This window comes from Eurytemora carolleeae, unplaced genomic scaffold, assembly GCF_000591075.1.
Source record: "Eurytemora carolleeae unplaced genomic scaffold, Eaff_2.0 scaffold696, whole genome shotgun sequence".
Lineage (NCBI taxonomy): Eukaryota > Metazoa > Arthropoda > Copepoda > Calanoida > Temoridae > Eurytemora > Eurytemora carolleeae.
This window is the reverse complement of record NW_019396588.1, coordinates 53,593-74,253: the sequence shown is the minus strand read 5'-3', so window position 1 is coordinate 74,253 and position 20,661 is coordinate 53,593. Positions and strand designations below refer to the sequence as shown.

General features: G+C 30.5%; 1 protein-coding gene across 1 annotated transcript in view; it reads right to left on the bottom strand.

Moving 5' to 3' along the window:
* Window positions 1–1,774: 1,774 nt before the first annotated feature.
* Window positions 1,775–20,661, bottom strand: part of LOC111705955 (hemicentin-1) — a 21,115-nt gene continuing 2,228 nt past the window's right edge. The window contains exons 4-20 of the mRNA XM_023478669.1: window positions 20,252–20,338; window positions 18,528–18,610; window positions 15,771–15,856; window positions 15,077–15,141; window positions 14,914–14,944; window positions 14,844–14,866; window positions 13,532–13,617; window positions 11,407–11,525; window positions 8,267–9,813; window positions 7,976–8,063; window positions 7,038–7,099; window positions 5,557–5,627; window positions 3,553–3,630; window positions 3,238–3,273; window positions 2,768–2,812; window positions 2,453–2,540; window positions 1,775–2,079 (exon numbers count right to left, since the gene is read on the bottom strand). Of these exons, the coding sequence (XP_023334437.1) occupies window positions 2,013–2,079; window positions 2,453–2,540; window positions 2,768–2,812; window positions 3,238–3,273; window positions 3,553–3,630; window positions 5,557–5,627; window positions 7,038–7,099; window positions 7,976–8,063; window positions 8,267–9,813; window positions 11,407–11,525; window positions 13,532–13,617; window positions 14,844–14,866; window positions 14,914–14,944; window positions 15,077–15,141; window positions 15,771–15,856; window positions 18,528–18,610; window positions 20,252–20,338 (2,662 nt within the window). The 3' untranslated portion in view covers window positions 1,775–2,012. The remainder of the gene's footprint in view (window positions 2,080–2,452; window positions 2,541–2,767; window positions 2,813–3,237; window positions 3,274–3,552; window positions 3,631–5,556; window positions 5,628–7,037; window positions 7,100–7,975; window positions 8,064–8,266; window positions 9,814–11,406; window positions 11,526–13,531; window positions 13,618–14,843; window positions 14,867–14,913; window positions 14,945–15,076; window positions 15,142–15,770; window positions 15,857–18,527; window positions 18,611–20,251; window positions 20,339–20,661) is intronic.

Here is a 20,661-nt window from a genome sequence, read left to right as displayed (position 1 = left end):
ACAAGTGTTGTTTACAATCAACTGTCAGATGTTAGGACAGCCAAAGATTTTATTTTATTCAAGCAGACCTGACTCTCCTGCTTTATCTTTTTAATGTTGTGTTTAAACCCAGACTGATTTTCTAATCCCAATATCTTTGCAACATGATGATGTAAACCTTTGATATTTCAAACTTATATTATTTAATGAATCAGTAAAATTTCAAAGCTTGAGTAGCAAAGATTTAAGGATAAAAAAATCCGAGTTTGTGGGAAAGCAAATCAGCAGAAAATATGTTTTAAAATATATGTTTGTTTTCATTTTATTTTGCAATACAGATGGTTTTGGTTGGGTTTTAAATAGGGTCTTCAGCGAAAAGGAAAAATCATTTCGCATTTTTCGCGACCATTTTGCTTTATTTTCGCATTTTGTTCACTCAAGAAAAATGCAATAATTATTTCTTTTTTCTCTTTAATCTGTTTCGCGTAAAAATGCAAAAATTTTGCTGAAAGTATAATGCGAAAATTTCGCGAAAAAAATTATGAGAAAAAGATTAAAAGATTCTTTCTTGTAATTGGCAGGCACAAAATCAAAGTTGAGCGTATGTATTGTGGATGGACAGACAGAAACTTAAAAAGATAGTCAGTGAAATCAAATTCTCTTCATCAAAGGAAGAGTATGTATTCATATTCGTATGACATAATAAAACTTTAGATATTGAGTCATCAGAGCAGAGAATTCCACAAGTTCTTTCGGAGCAATTAATTGTTGCAGCTATGAAACTCATGGTTTTCAGACAAATTTTTGCGAAATTTTAGCATTTCGCGAAAATATGTTCGCAAAATTTCGCTCTATTTATTTTCGCGAAAAAGTTTGCAACATACAACCAAAATTTTCGCATTTTTTCGCGAAATGAATGTGGAATTTCGCTGGAAACCCTAATTTTGAACCAATTTTAAAAGTTGGTTTCAACAGATTTTACAAGCTTTCATCCTCGTTTCAAACAATTAACTATAATTTTACTTTGAAAGGGACTATAAACAAAATCTGAAGTTACTTTCCATTTAAAATTTCAGTTTAAAAAGTTAAATAGTTATACCCTTCAAGCTGTAGAAAAATAAATCTGTAGTTTTCTCTCTGAAAAATGAAGAAGTGTATAAAGTGTACATTTGTGTAGATTTTGATCTCCGTGGAAGTGGTGTTCAGTGAGAACCAGAACATGAAGACGATATTTCCGCAATACTTAATCCTATAAAGGCTGAGGGGTCTGAATATATATATGGACTGGGGGGGGCGTCCCACTCCCCCTTCCTAGAAAATTCCCTTGGAGAATAGGTATAGGGTTGAAATGAATGTTTATAGCCCAATTTTTCAATGCCAGTTTATTGAGAAAAAAATTAGATCAATAACTTTTATAGTTTCTACATCCATTTTTCAAGGGTATTTTAAAAATATAGTTTTTAGATCTGTAGCTTTAGTCGTAAAAAACCTATTTTAGATTTTTTAAACAGGCATAAAAAAAGTTTTTACAAAAAATCCTAAAAATTTATATTTATTAAAAGTTTTACATTTATAATCACAAAATGTTCATTATATTCAATTTGTATATTGTAAAGGAATTGAGTCTTTGCCACAAACTCTGAATTTATAATCCCTATATCTTTGGAACCCAATGTCGCAAATCTTTGATATTTCAAACTTACATTGTTTGATCTAACAGAATTCATAGTTTGAAATATCTAAGGTTTACGACATTGGAATCCAAAGATATAGGGTTTAGAAAAGCAGAGTTTGTGGCAAAGACTCAATTCCTTTACCTTAAAATATTTTTTTGAGATTTTGATTTAATTACATAGATTTCTAATACAGCAATAGACTAAAGTATAAATGTATAATTATTTTGATTTTCAGATATGATTTCAGAATGAATAATATTGCAGTTATTTCTAAAATTAAATTTAAACACTATTTTTGTAAAATAAAACGATAAACATTTGTAGAACATTAATTTGTTATTCACTAAGCTAGGTTTGCTACAATTGTCTTGAATTAGAGTTATAATCATTTCTACATTTTCTACTCTCATCTGCCTTATTGCTTCTGAAAAATTATAAAATTTATTAATTTACAGAGAATAAATAATTTTTCAATTTGTCTACCTGTCTACGTGTCTACCTGTCTACATGTTTACCTGTCTACGTGTCTATGTGTCTACCTGGCTACCTGGCTACCTGTCTACGTGTCTACCTGTCTACCTGTCTACGTGTCTACGTTTCTACCTGTCTACGTGTCTACCTGTCTACGTGTCTACCTGTCTATGTGTCTACCTGTCTACGTGTCTACCTGTCTACGTGTCTACCTGTCTACGTGTCTACCTGCATCTACCTGTCTACGTGTCTACCTGGCTACGTGTCTACCTGTCTACGTGTCTACGTGTCTACGTGTCTACCTGTCTACGTGTCTAAGTGTCTACCTGTTTCTCCTCTGTTGCCTGAGAACTCTAAGCCTCCAAATTACTAGAATAATTCCAACCATTGCGCTGACTGCTACAACAACTATACCTGTTTCAAATTCAACAAATCTTATGTTTTTGAAAAAAAAATGAAAAAATGAAAATTTTCATTTCATTTTGTAATGTTTAAAAAGTGTAAGATTTTAAAAATGTAAAATGTAAAAAATGTAAAATTTTAAAAATGTGAAATTTAAAACATGTAAAATTTAAAAAATGTAAAATTTAAAGAGTAATATTTAAAAATGTAAAATTTGTAAAACTGTGTTAAATTTATTCCTGTTGCTGCAATAAAAATGTCCGCTTGAGCAAAAGACAGAAGACCTGGAGACCAAAGAACTTGAAATTTAGTTAATTTAAATAATAAATTTAAATTAAATTATGAAACTAAATTAAATTATGAAACTATTAATTAATTTCAATTGATTCCATTCCGATTTACAAGTCTCTTAAACATAGCAATAATTTTACTGACAATCATCAATTTTCAGATAGAAAAACAGGGATTAGTCAGTCTGTTTGATTATCCGATCATAGCTCATTATCCCCTTTGACGATTTGCCTCAAACTTTGAGGGAAACTCGGGAGAATCAACGGAATTTTTTTAGCTTGGTTTTAACATTCTAAGTTGGCTAGGTCAACTTTTATACGGAAAAAATAGGTAATTGTGCGGTTAAACTGTTAAACTGCTGGAGTCTTCTAATAGTTCCACAATCCCTTTAACAACAAGTTTAGATTCAACGTCTTTCCTAAATCTGATATCGTAGTTTCACAAGAAGAAGTTCCTGAAAATAGATAAATATTTAATTTTATTATTATATTGTCTTTTTGATGAAAAGTTTTTCATTAAACATCAAAGGGTTGTAATTTCAAGTGGAACTTTAAATAGAGACGGGCAAGCCCCCCCCCCCATTCATTAGAGCGGCTTTTAAATCTTTAATCTTTAAATATTTATTTGATTGATAAAATGAAATATTTCAGTTTTCTTCTTAACAAAACAAATTTTCCCATAAACATGCAGATTAACCTGAGAACAAATATTACATATTTCTGCAGTACGTTACCTATGGTGTTGTTTACTAAACAAGAATATGTTCCAGCCATCCCCTCCTCCCCTTGCAGGACCATCACGCTACTTCCGTCTGAATTGTAGAAATGGACTGTTCATGTTACTTAAAGTGAGCCTCCAGCAAAGATGCCCCGATTCACAACGGTACCATTGAAAGCTTTGTTTGATATTAGTATGAATCAGAAAACCATAATTTTTAAGTTTGATTTTTCTCTGAGATGTGTCAGCACATTTTTTAATTACAAGAAACAATGGAGAAATTCACAGAAATTACAATTTTTTTAGTTAAAAAAAAAAACGACAGTGTCTTCCACATTTTTTATCAAATGAAGATTTTAAGTGGAACCGGTGTAAATAAAGCATTTCCATCTTTGCATGGAGAGTCACGCTAACCAAGGAACTAATTCAAGGAAAGTTAATTGCGGTCGCGTATACAAGAACAGATGCATCAGTGTTCGTCTAGTATCCGAGGAGGTTAAAAGCATTAAATTTTGATAATTTTGAAAATTCATATTGTAGTTTCCTAAGACCAGAATATTTCATAGATTATTTTGTGAAAATTGATTCCATGTCAGGCTGTGACATCCGTCTTGTGTTTACTTTTCCGCCCAAAGACAGTACACTGCAGTACAAAAAATGCGTAAAAAAGGAAATAACTTTCCTTGCATTAGTACCTTGACGCTAACAGTCTCTATACAGATATATCAATTATTAATTTGTAACCAGAAAACAGAGGAATAACTGTCGTCTTGAGTTTTTCTTTTAACAAGTAAATATTTTGAGTTTAGGCAATTTTTTTCCCCACAAAATACATATTTCGTTAAAAATTCCTAATTTCAGAATTTTAAAAACACAAAGACGACCTTAATTCTGAAATTTTTTTTAATTATTCACAAAATGCATGCAAATTAACAAATATGAAACTTGCAATTTTAGCAAAGTTATCTTTTTTCAGTCAGGAATGTTTAATTCAATTTAAAATCTAAGAATTATTAGCTTATTTAAGTTACCAAAAAACTGTGTTGTAATTAATTTTGAGGTCAAAAAATATTGTTAAACCAAACAGATATTTTAGGGTATAAGATACTGTTAATTATGCCATAATTAAAAACATTCGATAATTATTATTAAAAAGTATAAAACAAACACCAAACATCTAACTTTAATCAGGTTGAGGTTAGGTCTGTAAAGTTTAATTAGAACTTTCTTGTAATTGTCTGAAACTATTTTTTTCATAAACATTTACAATTTGATCCTTTATGGAGTCTAAAAGATAAAAGTTAAAAAATCTGATCCATATTCAATATAGGCTTTCAATCTTCTATCTATCTATCTATCTATATTCATAAGGTTTTAATATCTGGGTGTCTGTTCGTTTGTTCGATCATAACTCAGAAACCACTGGACTGATTTGCCTCAAATTTTGATTGGGAATCATGGAGACCCACGGGAATGTCTCTTGGTTTTCATTTCATTATTTATTTAAATTTTTTGAGCTATTAAAAAAGCAAAATAAGTAAAAATATTTATATTAATAATAGACATCATCAATATTGGGAGTGAGCCAACCACCTACCAGAGGTCTATGCACTTTGAAAGTTTTACACTTCGATTAATAAATATAAACAACGTTTCAATATTATGTTGATACACATCCAATAGTATTGTAAAAAATCCTTCCAAGTTACACCAATTACAGGTGGTAGTAAAAATAAATGCATACACATAAAAGTTATTACTCATTATAACCTCTGGAAAAGATATTATAAACAAATTTTGAAAAATGTTGTTGTTGTTGACAGATATGATTACATGAAACATGATTGTTAGAAATTCAGTTGCTAGAACGATGTTACGATCTCTCTTTACTTCTATGTTTTGCTGCCCTTGTCTTACTAAATTTAAACTGCAAACAAATATGGAAAAATAACTAAATTCTAGCAAATGTCTTTCTTTAATAATATTTCGAGCAGATTTATCTGCAGTATTGTTTGTTTACCTATTAGTATTGATTGATTATTTCTGAACCAATTAAACGTAAATTCACCAGGAGACCCCTTACTATCACAACTACAAGAAAACACATTCTTGAATCATTCATTTTACCTCAGAAATAATATTTAAAGAGACTGTGAACGTTATTTTAAATGATCCACCATTTGTAGACTTGTTTATCCGATTCAGCATGGTAACCTTTAAACCTTTGTCAGAGCAAGTATGTCGTCTTCAATTATATAATAATTTTGTGTTATGGGAAACTTGAGGTTTACTGTGCACTGTACACTCACGTATCTGTACACTCACGTACACCGTTCACTCACGTACACTGTACCCTCACGTACACTGTACACTCACATACACTGTACACTCACGTACACTGTACACTCACGTACACTATACACTCACGTACACTGTACACTCACGTACACTGTACATTAAATTTCCATGTAACAAAACCAAAATATCTATGTAATCATTGATCGGACAAAAGTTTAAAGGGTATCGTTGTAAATCAAACATGTCCTTCATAACGTTCATTTTAAGATTGCGTGCAAGATCCCTTCTTTCATATTTTGAGAAAATTATAAAATACAGGGTTACCCACAAAGGATGAGACTGTAAAGACGACCCTAAGCTCAAAAAATATGAAGCATGATTTTTGGTTTCTACATTCAATTGAATTTTCTAAATGTTTACTAAATTATTGAGCATAGAAACAAGAAAGGTTTGGCCTACAAGGAATCTTGAATGCAAGAAAACGAATTAAACAAATTTCTTACAATCGTCTATGAAGTCTCATCCTTTGATGAGTAAATAAAACAAAGTAAAAAAGTGTTTAAAAATAAAATAAAAAAGTATTTAAAAAGAAAGTAAAAAAGGTTTAAAAAGAAAGTAAACATATTTTCAAAAAGAAAGTATTAAAGTTTTTAAAAAGAAAGTAAAAAAGTGTTCAAAAAGAAACCAAAAAAGTGTTTAAAAAAGAAGGCAAAAAAGTGTTTAAAAAGAAAGTAAAAAAGTATTTAAAAAGAAAGTAAAAAAGGTTTAAAAAGGAAGTAAAAAAGTGTTTAAAAAGAAAGTAAAAACGTTTTCAAAACGAAAGTATTAAAGTTTTTAAAAAGAAAGCAAAAAAAAGTGTTTAAAAAGAACGCAAAAAACTGTTTAAAAAGAAAGTAAAACAGTGCTGAAAAAGAAAGAAACGGTTTTTAAAAAAAAAAGTAAAAAAGTGTTTAAAAAGAAAGTAAAATCGTGTTTAGAAAGAAAGTAAAACAGTGTTTGAAAAATAGTAAAAAAACGTGTTTAAAAAAAAGTAAAACAGCGTTTAAAAAATAGTAAAAAAAGTGTTTAAAAAAAGTAAAACAGAGTTTAAAAAATAGTAAAAAAAGTTTTTAAAAAAAAAGTAAAACAGAGTTTAAAAAATAGTAAAAAAGTGTTTAATAAGAAGGTAAAACAGTGTTTAAAAAGGGATATTTACTGAAATACCTTAGTTTTATCACAGAGTTTAATATTTGCGAGTGTAGGGAGCAGGTTGGGGGATATACAACCTAAAATTAGAATATGTTTTTTAATGTTTTCTCTCCATAATTCTATCTGCTGTTGTAACTTCACCGCCTGATCCACAACGGTTCCGTTTAAATCTTCAACTGATTAATAATGTAAAAGATATCGTCATTTAAAAAGCCTTACAGAGGGGTTTAATTAAAAATAATGAATTTTCAAAGTTAAAAACTTGTATATCTAATTTAACCTTGGTTGAAACTACTTCTGCAGTCCATTAAAGGGACTGTAAGATTAATCTAATGTGACCCTCTGTGCAAAGATAACAATGCCCAGTTTACATTGTTAACTTTGAAAATAAAAAAATGGATATCTAGGTTTCAAGGGTACTGTTGGAAATCGGACATTGCCATGTTTGTATGGAGGGTCACTTGAAATTACGCTTACAGTCCCTTTAAATCGAGCAAACTGTATGATTTATTATAGAACTGTCTTTTCTTTGTTTTCATAATGTTTGTAAATACTAGAAAGTTTTGGGAGCGGTACAAGATTAGTTTTAATATTTTATGGATCGAACCTTTAATAATAAATAACCCTTGTTCCTTAAACTATAATTTCAGGCACAAATTGCACTAAATCCAGGAATAATTTGCATAGAAAACAGCACAATTTAACAAAGTCATTTAAAACAGTTTTTACAAAATACTGCAAACTTTCTAGTTTCTACCAAAGAATTTCTAGTCCTCATTTCTGTTAGCTTTGGATTAAAGGCCATGACCGGTATACTTTAACTCTCTATTTGTAAAATAATGAGGAAGATATTGTTGTTTTTACAGAATCAGACATTTTAACTGACGTCTAACGTTCATTTAACATTACTTGAAGAGTAAATACTGAAGTATATGCTTTACAAGTAACTTTACCTTTAATGTAAGGGTAGATGATGTAATACCATGTCTATTGTATGCTTCGCATGTATAGATACCATCCAACCCTCGATCCACTGATTCACTGACATTATTCAATGTTTAAATATTTTTCAAAAGTTTACATTTTTGTTAAGCTTCTTGACAAAATTGAAAATCAGAGACTTAGTTTAACTTCTTAAAAGTTTTCAAAGATATGCAAACATGAGTGAAATATTTTCAAAATTAAAATCATCCAAAGAAAAATAATAAGATAGATTTTTAACATTTATATATTAAACATTGTGCCTAAATCTTAGCAACTGGTCTTTCTGTATCACATGTCCATTGAAGGTCCATTGAAAGATAGGTGCAGGATATCCTTCAGCAGAGCATAGGATAGATCCAGGTACTGTATTCTCTAGAACGGTCAGCTCCTTGCTTGACAGGTGTAGGTTGGTTGGAGGGAACTCTACACTGAACCTGGTAACAGACCGGAGTAATAACGCACCTTCTCTACTCCGGGCTTCACAGCTGAAGTTGGAGTTATCCTTGGAGTTGCTTAGCCTAGATACTGGAGTAAGGGTTAGGATTGATAGAATAGATGGAAATATCCCCTTGTTTAACACTTCTGGGATATATTTCTCTTGTATTGAGAAATTCTTCTCCTGGTTCCTGATTGGAATTTCATTCCTTAGCCAGACAATTTGGCAGCTTGGTAGGCATTCAACTTGACATAAAAACTCTATTTTATTGGCATTAACAGGGGTTCCGGTGTAGGGCGGAAGATTTTGCAGAAAAGTGGGTTTTGCGAGAACCTCAACTGCAAGAAATCCTTTTGTCCCTGCCCCGACACTGTTAAAGGCCACACATGATATATTTGCTTGTGTTCCAAGTATTATTGGATTTATTTGCCAAGTTTGAGACGATACTCCATCTATCACAGTATCTTGGACAAACCATATAAACTTCTGGGCCTTCGGTTTACCAATGTTACTCAATTCACAGGTTAGGTTCACTTCTTCATTTTTGAATATTTTATCCTGACTGGGAATTATTTTCCCTGCTCCAGGGGGGTACAAGACGTCAAGTTCAACAGGCGTAGAAAGGGGACTTGGTCCTACACTATTAAATCCTTCACAGGAGTAGTGTCCGACAAACTCTCTGTTTACAGATTCTAGAATCAATTTACTGGGATCTACATTACACAGGCTTTCAAGGGGATTTTGGCACCGGGGTAACTCTGTCAACAAAATACCATCCATGTACCATTTAACACGAATTAGCTTGGAAGGATTACCCCGCATTACATCACAGAAAAGTGTGACATTTTGCTTTCTATTCTCTTTGATCGGGGACTCGGGATACATTTTTAGACTGACTTGAGGAACTGTTAAAACCTGAACATTGATTGGATATTTGGGTTTTCCTTCTCCAATACTATTTCTAATCAGGCAAGAATAATCCCCCTGGTCTGAGGGAAGAATAGAGTTAATGATTAACCATGAAACTCCTGATTGGGTCAGATATTTACTAGTGTTTGTATCAATCAGTCTCGAGTTCTTGAGCCAAGTGACACTGATAGGAAACTGTGGATTTGCATAATAGTCACAGGTTATGTTGAGATTAGAACCCTTAGTAGCTGCCATGTCTTTTTCACGTACATTGACAACAGGTACAAACTTCACTGTCAGTTTAACCTCAGCTATTTGAGGTTGCAGAGATTGTCCTTCTGTAATTTCATTGCTAGCTTTACAGTACACTTTATGGTTATCATCTGCTTTAGTAACACGGAACTTGATCTTGCTCTGGGTTATGTATGTTCCATCAGCAAGTAAACTGGAAACATGTTTAACCTGAAATATTAACGTTTTAAATAATAGTATCACTAAAACTAAAAACAAAAAACATTTTCACGAAATTTTTGCAGTTCACGCAAGTATTTTCGTGAAAAAAAATTTCGCTTCATTTATTTCCTTGCAAAAATGCGAAATTTCACAAAAAAGTTAGCAAAATGCGACCGAAAATTTTTGCACTTTTTCGTGAAATGTTTCGTTTGCTGGAAACCCCACTAAAAGCCCATAGTTTTACTAAATTACTGATTAGTTTTTTATCTATATTAATGAACCGTATATCTTTCATACATAGGCTTTTCATGGTTTAGAGCAGAACATTTATTTGTTGGTTATAGAGCAGAGGAGCAAAGGAAATAAGATGTTGTCTATAAACTCCAAAATTATAATCTCTATATTGTAGATTTTTAATATTTTTAAACTATGAATTCTATGAACTATGAAAAAGCCTAAGTTTGAAATAAGGTTTACACCAGCAGGTTTCAAAGAAATAGGGATTATAAATTATAAGTTTGTGGAAAAACTTAGTTCCTTTCTTGAGAAATCTTTCCCTTTTCAAAAATAATTAATCTTCTCCCAAATATTAAACAATAGTTTCAAAGAAAAAGGGATAAGAAAAATACAAGAAAAACGTTTAGGGTTTTAATTGCTGAATTTTGGGTAAACACTTAAAATAGTTAAAAAGGATGAAAACTTGCCATTTGATGTCCAATTTATCTTTTCTTTTTTGATTACTGAAAATATCTATTACAGAAGTTAAGTTTGTTGTCGCAGAGTGCCGTAAAAATGTTATAAAATTATTAAAGTAGCATACTATTGTTAACCATTAATTTCAAAACCTCTATAAAATGTCGTCTTATACTGGAATCTCCTGTCGGAGACAGCCAAACCAAATTTTCAGCCCGCAAATTCCATTGTCCTCCTCCGACGGAGCTTAAAATATTTTGTTGTTGTGAAATCATTAAAGTTAAGCAAAATATTTTCATAAGAAGCATAAGTGAATTTCGTTAAATATTCAACTGTAATTTTTCAGAAGTTAAAAAAACGTATATCAATACTGATCAACAAATAAGTCACCCCTTCTATACTTAAATAATTCGTAAGATTTTTTCTACTATTAACATTCATTATAACATTGTACAATTAAACACGACCTATAATTTATGTTATTTTTTTAGGAAATAAAGATTTTGTTATCGAATTTCTGTGACGGGGTTACTCTGTTGTGTGTGTATTGTTCGGCCTTCGGGAAAGAATCGTCTGGGGATAATAAACACCCCTTTCAAAATCCTAACCGGCCTATTATCCGGATTTGTCTAGCGTGTTGCTGTTATCTGTCAACAACTATGCATACTATGTTGAATTTAAACCAATAGATGTCCAAATCCTTACACAGCCCTCAGCCCCCTCAACTGGAAATGTCCCCTCCCAATCCTTACACAGCCCTCACTCAACCGGAAATGACTTCACTATATAATGAGTATTTGGTGTTATCAATAATCGCCAGAACGGCTGAACCAGTCAGACCAAATATTTTGTAGAACTTTACATATTTCTGGTCAGTCATTTATATGGAAGTCTTAACAGGAAGTTTACCTGTTCTGAGAAGAGAGGATTAGACTCATTAAACCATGAAATTACTGCGGCAGGACGAGCTCCCTTGGAAACACAAACCAGGTACATCTCCTCATCCTCCAGTACATCATCAACTGAACCTAGAATATCATCATAAAAGAACAGGAGGCAATTATGGCATAGTCTATGCTCTTCCAGATCCTCCCATCAAACTGACCGTTTTTAGTACGAGTATCATTGCGTGATTATATCTAACAGGGTTGGGCTGGTTTAACCCTAAACAGGCTGGGGGGGGGGGTTTAGCGCCCCCCCCCTGTATTTTTTTTGTCCTAGAACTCTCAATGTGAATTTTTTTTTACTTTTAATGATTAGTAATTTAAAGGGCTTTTTTGTTAAATTTTTTTTTATTTATAGGGTAGGGTACAGGTCGAAAAAAAGTCTGGTCTGTGACAAAAAAACTTTTTTTTTGATTAAAGCTACAGATCTAAAACTTTTTTAAAAATACATGTAGAAACATGTGTTAAACTTTGATATTTGTTTCACACAAAAAAAATATTTTTTTCACTTGTTTGACCCTTTTTAGGCATATTTTTCAACCCTCACTTGCACCCAAGCTATTAAAGTCTTGGGTATATTTTTTCTCTATGAGCTGGCCTTGCAAAATTGGGCTACTGAACATGCATTTCAACTCTATACCTATTTTCTAAGACCTTTTTCTAGGGGGGGGGGATGCAAAACGTCCTCCAAGCCTTTATAGGGTTAATAGAGGAAGATATTTCCAAAGTTGCTGGTTTCCTGAGAGATTACAACTTTACATATATATAAGTTGTCATCTCTTGAACCTCCTGACCGATTTGCCTCAAATTTATATTTGAGAACTTAATAGACCCACAAGAAAGTTATTTCCCTGGTTTCTTTTTTTGTAAGTATGTCCAATCATAACTCAGGAACCCCTGGACCGATTTGCCGAGAATTCATTGGCTTGGTTAAAAAAGTCTAAATTGAGTGGGTCGGATTTTATAGGAAAAGTTTAGTTTCCATGCAATGCTGGGTTCCCAAGCAAGTAATTATTATTAATTAATTATTAAGCATTAGTTAGTTATAGTTTTAACAGTAAACTAAATTACACGTTAAAAAGTGGAAAATAAAAATAGTTAAAAACGAACAGTAAAACAATAAATAAAAATATAATAAAAAATAAGAAGCAAATGATAAATAATAAATTGTACGCCTAATGTAATTTATTTGTTACAAATGAAAACATATTAAAAGTGTTAGTTTGAGGTTTAGCCAATTCAGAATAATTCAAATTATGTAGTGTTAACAGTAGGACGCTTAAAATTGTGGAAAAGGAAGACGACTTTAGAATTATCATGAAATGAAACAAGCCAATTGTACAAAATACACATTAGTACCACATATATCAATTTTAACCTAGTAGTTGATTTCTCTTTGACTTTTACAACATTAATTACACTAAATAGTGTTAATTGTTGCTATTCTTCAGTTTTGTTGATCTAACTATATCAAATAAACATAATCCATTATCCAACAACCTCAATTATAACCCTGAATACGATTTAATATATATCTCTATATCTTGTATAATTATACCCAACATATCAAACTTCAGATACTAATTCTAATAATGAATTTAACTTAATCCACTAATGTTTAAATAATTAAATATTTAAACCTTTGATATTGGTATAAGATCTCAAAGAAACTATAGTTTGAAATATATAGGTAATGATTAATCAGAATTTAAGAATTTGAAAATTTTCTTTTATCCAAATATGTGGGACTTTGCTTGAACTTATGGGGGTTATTTTCCTTAACCATAGAAAGCAAACAATTTAAAAATTAAAGATAAAAGATTGAGGTTTGCATTGGAACGAGGGTAATTTTTGTTCAATACAGTGTGGCCAAAAAATCTGTGGAAATATGAAGACGATAATCAAGAAAGGTTATGTATATTTGATGTAATTATAAAGAAAATATATTATACAGTAGCTTTAAAAAATCAAATTATTAAATGAAATGGTCTGTGAACACTGCACAATTGCTCTGGTTTAAAACCTGCATAACTTGAATCCAACCGTTGTTGTTTTATTCCACAGTTTGATAGGTCTCACTGTATCATTACCTGTAATAGTTGTACTAAGAGGTTTGAGAACTAAATCTAACTGAACAAATGCTTCTTGATGATTAGTCATCGCTTCATTCTTAACTCTGATCCAATGCATCATTATTTAAATCATTGTTGTTAAATTTCATGTTTTTTAAATTTTTTATTTTAATTTGAAGGTATTCAAATCCTAAAATTCTAAAAATGTAAATTTAAAATTACTGTGAATATAACTTCAAAGTGACTTCAAGGGAATTGTCTGATCCGAGCTTTTGACAATAAAAGGTGACTTTATTTTATCTTATTTAAAATATTTCCAATATACATTCAATATGTATTTCTGATAGTTTTACCGAAATCGGTTTCAAATAGAAAATTAAAGATTTTTTACTTCTCAACGGTTAAACTATTAATAAGAATTCACCACATTTATTTAAAAATTTCAAACAGTTATAACAAATTCAGTATTATTATTGGTTTTGATTTATACGCTTGTAATCTTTGATAATTTTGCTTGTGACAAAAAATAATAACACCATTTTAAAGAAAAACACCCAGATTTTACTCCACCGTCGATGAGCATGGAGAAAAGGTTATAAAGGTACTATTGTGAATAAAGCATTACCTTATTTACATAAAGGGCTGGGGAGGGAGGTACTGTGTTAGCAAATTTTGGATTATTATATATATCTTTTTATCTTAGATAGATTATAATCTCGTCAAATATGATATAATAACATAAAGTAGTTTTTTTAAAATCTATTCTTGAAAATCAAAATTAAAGGACTGAACAGTGCCTGCTCTCTCTTCTTGCGCCTCTAATTTTTTCAGGGGGGGACATCCCCCCCTCGCCTCCCATGGAAGTGGTTTATCTGACAAACAATTGTAAGACAAGTGTAAGATAAAGGAGATTAAACTGGTCTCCTGACTCATGTAAGAACCAAGAGAAGATTAAGCAATGTATCAGTCAGACAAACATGATACAATCACAAGATGGAGGGGGGGGGGGATGGAGGATGATGTTAGGTACTTTCCCAAAGGCTTTATCCCAAGCGTCAACTTCCCAAGTGAATTTTCCCAATTGCAACTTCCCATCTATGCAATATTTCCCAAGCGTTAACATCCCAAGTCTAACCAAGGTGCAGTAAAGCCCCCTAACCGGTTCTAGCTGCAGCGCTCAGCCCCCTAGCCAATCCTAGCCACAATGCTCGGACCTCATTGCAGCCTGCGGTGTCTTAAAAGTCCTTATCTAATCATTTGGGAAGTTGTCACTTGGGAAGTCGCCCTTGGGAAAATGCCTTTGGGAAAATGTTTTGGGAAAATACCTAACACTAGGGGGAGAAAGGTGTTACTCTACAGACAATTAGATTTTAATGTTAAATATAAGCATCCCTGCAAACTATCTTTTCACCAAGGTGTTCCCTCAGAACTCTGAAAAAGTTATTTTTATTAATATATGTTTGTTTTTATTTATTTTCCTAAAATCAAATTAAATGAGACCTACAAGTAAATGTTTCTTATCACTTTTTCTAAATATATTATTATAAATATATATATTCTTACTTTAGTTTTATTTCTTTACTAATAGTTGCTCCCTTGTTTGATGTTGAGAGAACACTTTCTTTTCCCTGAAAAATATTAGTTTAGATTTAAGTCACAACGAACAAACAATGAATCTGATTTTTATGACAATTAATTTTAAGATTTTTTCTGATCTATGTGTTTTCCTCCCAAAAAATATATATTGTGTATAAAAGGTCGCTAACGATCATTAACGAAGGATCAGCGAACAAAAACCTAAAACAACTTTTGAAATTAAAAATAAATCTTTTTCAAAAACGACTGTTTCGTTTTTCTTCATCATTTATTAAAACAACAGAATCTTTTTAAAAAGATCTATCCCTACACAATACATTATTATCTAACATTTACAATTTGCATAACACAATAGTGATCCCGAAAACTGTGGGATTAAGCTTTAAATTCTAGTGTGCAGTCTCTCAAGTAATTTTTTGACGTCTGAAATTTTTTCTTTCAGAATTGAAGGCGAAAAACCTGAATTGCAGAAGCTTTCCATGTGAAGTATGTATATAATTAAAACAAAACCCGCCAGGAAATAAATTCTATTTTAACAGTTTTTATTCTAAAATAAGCTTCAATTTCAAGTGTAACTCAATTTCTGGGCACGTCCGATTCAAATTGTTACCCTAAAAATTAACTAATTTTGAAAGAATTTACTGTTTTTAAAATATTTGACCTGAATCAGTGTAGCGCCTAAATACCAGTTTACACTTGGAGTTGGTCGTCCTCCTTCACTTTCACAAACCAATACTGCTTCATATCCTTACCATTCAGTCAAATAATAAACCAATCAGTCAAATAATAAACCAATCAGTCAAATAATAAACCAATCAGTCAAATAATAAACCAATCAGTCAAATAATAAACCAATCAGATAAATAATAAACCAATCAGATAAATAATAAACCAATCAGATAAATAATAAACCATTCAGTCAAATAATAAACCAATCAGTTAAATAATAAACCAATCAGATATATAATAAACCATTCAGTCAAATAATAAACCAATCAGATAAATAATAATCCAATCAGATAAATAATAAACCAATCAGATAAATAATAACCAATCAGATAAATAATAAACCAATCAGATAAATAATAAACCAATCAGATAAATAATAAACCAATCAGATAAATAATAAACCAACCAGTCAAAAAATATACTAATCAGTCAAACAATAAACCCATCAGTGAAATAATAAACTAATCAGTCAAATATTAAACCAATCAGCCAAATAATAAAACAATCAGTCAAATAATAAACCAATCAGTCAAATAATAAACTAATCAGTCAAATAATAAACTAATCAGTCAAATAATAAACCAATCAGATAAATAATAAACCAATCAGTCAAATAATAAACCAATCAGTCAGATAATAAACTAATCATTCAAATATTAAACCAATCAGTCAAATATTAAACCAATCAGTCAAATAATAAACTAATCATTCAAATATTAAACCAATCAGTCAAATAATAAACCAATCAGTTAAATAATAAAACAATCAGTCAAATAATAAAACAATCAGTCAAATAATAAACCAATCAGTCAAATAATAAACCAATAAAACAAATATTAAACCAATTTAAAAATCAAATTTGATATTTTCTTTGTCCCATTAGATAGGATATCAATCTGACAAAAACCCGATGAAAATTATTAGAAGGATTTTCAAAACTGTAAAGGTGTAAGAGGCTCTGCAGGCATTGACTATTTTTTTAGAGACACCCTGTATATATGACATACGTACACCCTAACGGCCTCCACAAGTAATTGCTTCTGTTTCATGATGTTACATTTAATGACTGTTCTTGATTCTAGGATGTTCAATTGACCATTAATTATTCAAGTTCACGGTTTCAAACTTCAAGTCTTAAGCAAATATTTTTTTTTCAGTAGTTCAGTTCTACTAGACGTTAGATTTGTGAATTTTCATATTTGACAAAATTCTTTTCCGATAAAATCGTTCAAGTGCGGGTAAACGGCGGGATAACTATTTGTAACCTAGGCAGCACTGGGTTCCCAAGCTAGTATATATATATATATATATATATAATATATATGATATATATATATAAATAATTTGTTGTGTCCAAAAACATGGTTCCTAATTTCGTGACACGTTGCAAAGCGAAATAAATGAAATGTTTGTTTTATAAAAATTCAAAATACATATTTCAGTTTTGAAACCACGATAATTTCAATAATATATCTCATTTAATTTAATCAAAAGAAGCTAAAAGGAAGAGAGAATTGAGAGAAGGTTTAAAATTAAATCTTTAATATTTCAAGAATTATTAATTTAAAGAAGTTGTAAAAATATATTTTGTTATTATACAAAACCACTTTAATGCGCATTGCTTGCGCCAGATCTTAATAATTATTCAAAATAAATATAAAAATTATTAAAAAAGTTTCTTTAAACATTAAAGTTAAAATATAAAAATACTTTTATCCTGCCAAAATCCCTTTTTTGAATCAAGATTATTATAAAAGGTTTTTCAGGAAGATAAATATAAAAAAATAAATAAAGCCATGCAGAACAGTTAACCAGCTATATTTGATTGGAAGCCAGATTGTTTTTTAATTGCGTATTTGAATCACTTTAACACATGATATCTGCGGCTAATGATCGTAAATAAGATTGGAAAACGACAATATAAAAACTCTATCATAGTATCTGTATCATAGGACTATCTATATATAAGATTTCCTTCAGAAATAAATAAAAAACAAAGTAACAAACAAACCATTTTAGATTATAAACATACCGTTTCACCAAGGTACAAATGCAAGGAAAGTTAATTGTGGTCGCGTATACTCTGCGTACATTTTGAAACCAGTTCTCTTCTCTCTGGATGGAATTTGTAAACAAGAATAGATGCATCAGTGTTCGACTAGTATCCGAGGAGGTTAAAAGCCTTTAATTTTGATAATTTTGAAAATTCACATAATATGACTAGAAAATTTCATAGGTTATTTTTATGAAAATTGATTCCATGTCAGGCTGTAACATCCGTCTTATGTTTACTTTTCCGCCCAAAGACAGTACACTGCAGTACAAAAAATTTCCTTGCATTAGTACCTCTTACCATTCCACCCTAACTTATATACAGCAAGAACACCTAATTTAACCTTGGAATTGCTCTCGGAGTTTTAGGTCGTCTTTACCGTCTCATCTTTTGTGGTTAACCCTGTAAGTTGCAAATCCTAGATTGGAATGCGTGATTCACAATGTTTTCCTTTAAAGCTTTGTCTGATTATTAAGAATTAATTAGATAATAATATCCATAAATAACTCTTTCAAAATTCATTATTGGTTTCTCTACAAAACGATGATATCTTTATCAATATTAATCAGATAAAGGTTTGAAGGGTAAAAAAACCGACATTCCGTTTGATGAAATTAGTTTTTTTTGACTGATTTCCTTCTGGTAGGTTGGTGATGAGACTGTTAGTGTAAACTGTACTATTGTACAATATACGTTGTCTAGCTGGCTTCTCAATAGTTCTGCGGACAATAGTTAATTTTTAGATTAAACTTAGATTTAAATATGGCTTTTTTGTAAACATCAACAAAAAGTGATAAACTCTAAACCCAAGAGGCGGATTTTTTCCTCACCTGAAAAATTCCTAAATGGACCGAAAAAATTGTTAAAAACAAATAATAATTTGCTGCCAAAGTTATTTAACTAATCTTTTGAAAGTGATCTTTCCATAACAAATTTTTTTTCCTTAATATTCTTTAATTCTAATCGATTTTGGATTTTGGAAAATTGTCATGTAATCTAGCCCAAACCTGTTTAAAGCGTTATAAAACATAAAAACTTTAAAATGTGTTTAACTATTTAAACTAGCTCGAATTTTGTGTTTTTTAAAGATGTGACTAATGGTCCGTGTGAACTATCAAAAATATTTTCTTATTTATAAAGAATATTTTGCTAGAGCAGAAAAATTTAAAGTTTTAATCAAGAAAAATGCGAAGAAGCCATACAATAAATTTATACATTTAAATTGCTGTGTCATAAATTAATACAATAAAAATACAATAGATTTATACTTTTAAATTGCTGTGTTATCAAATTAAAAAAAATAAAAATACAACGAACATACGTTTATAAATATTTTGTATTTTTATATTATTATATATTATATATATATATATATATATATATATATATATATATAATATTATATATTTCTGCAAAGATTAACTAAACCGTCTAATAAAACTTGTAAAGAAATTAATAACTCCTAAAACAATAATTTTTATCAAAATAACTGGATAAAGAAAATCTTACATTGACTGGTTTTTCCCATCCTTGTGTTATTAAAGGGACTGTAAGGAAAAATGAAAGAGGGTATAGGATGAAACCTGAGAATCTCAGCCGTTCTGACTTCTATCTGATGTTCCTGTGTCTCGAGAAATTAATTGTGTCAAATTTATACGAAAATTCATATAAATGCAATTTTGTATAAAAGTTGTAGTATTAAACAGTTGAAATTCAACAAATATGCACCAATCTGAAAACAATTATATTCCACAGGAGCCTGAGAATCTCAGGTTTGCTCCTGTTGTAATTTTTTTATTTTGATTTTTCATTTTGAATAGATATGACTGATAATATTATCACATACAGTCCGTATTACGTCACCAGAACTTCAGCCAAGGACAGACCAGTATTGTTTTCACATGATACAGACGGAAATCACGTGGCCAGTATACTGCACTGCCATTGGCTAAAGTTGTGGTAACGTAATACAGACTGGACGGAGCAAACCTATGATTCTCAGGTTTCTGTAGAATATAGTCTTTTTCAGATTGTTTTCGAATTTGCTGAATATGATCTGTTCAAACCTACAATTTTTATACAAACTTACATATATATATGAATTTTCGTATAAATTATATATATATATATATAAAAGTTATATATCAAATATTTCTCGGGACAGGAACATGAGATAGATGTCGTTCAACGCCTGAGATTCTCTTGTTTCATCCAATACCTCCTTTAATTTTTCCTTTACAGTCCCTTTAATGAGGAAAATGTATATCTTCAGTGCGCATTTAAAATTCTAATTCGAAATTAGTATTTGATCCAAAAGAGAATCGTGTATACGTCACAAGTAAAGTATTAACTATCTGTTCCTAAGATTGAAAGCTTGGACAACAGGACACCCACGATGGATTTCTAGATATGTTACTTCACACTTATATATACCCTCATCTTCATACCTAAATATATCTATATAATATATCAGTTGAAACGCAACAATCTTCTTATAACATTTTATTCATGATTTGAGAATTTTTCACAGGTGTTTCGCGGATTCTCACGAGATGTTAAATTAGTTTTAAAATTAATGTTACATATAGATACATACAATAAAACAAACATGATGTAAAAAAACCATACTTTATCACACTAAATTTACTAGAAGCATTTTGTTTTTATGTCGAAATTTTGACATAATTTCATGTCTTTTATTCAATGATAATGTTCTATCTGCAAGAATGATAAGCGTTTTCTCATATATATATTCCCATCTATGCAATAT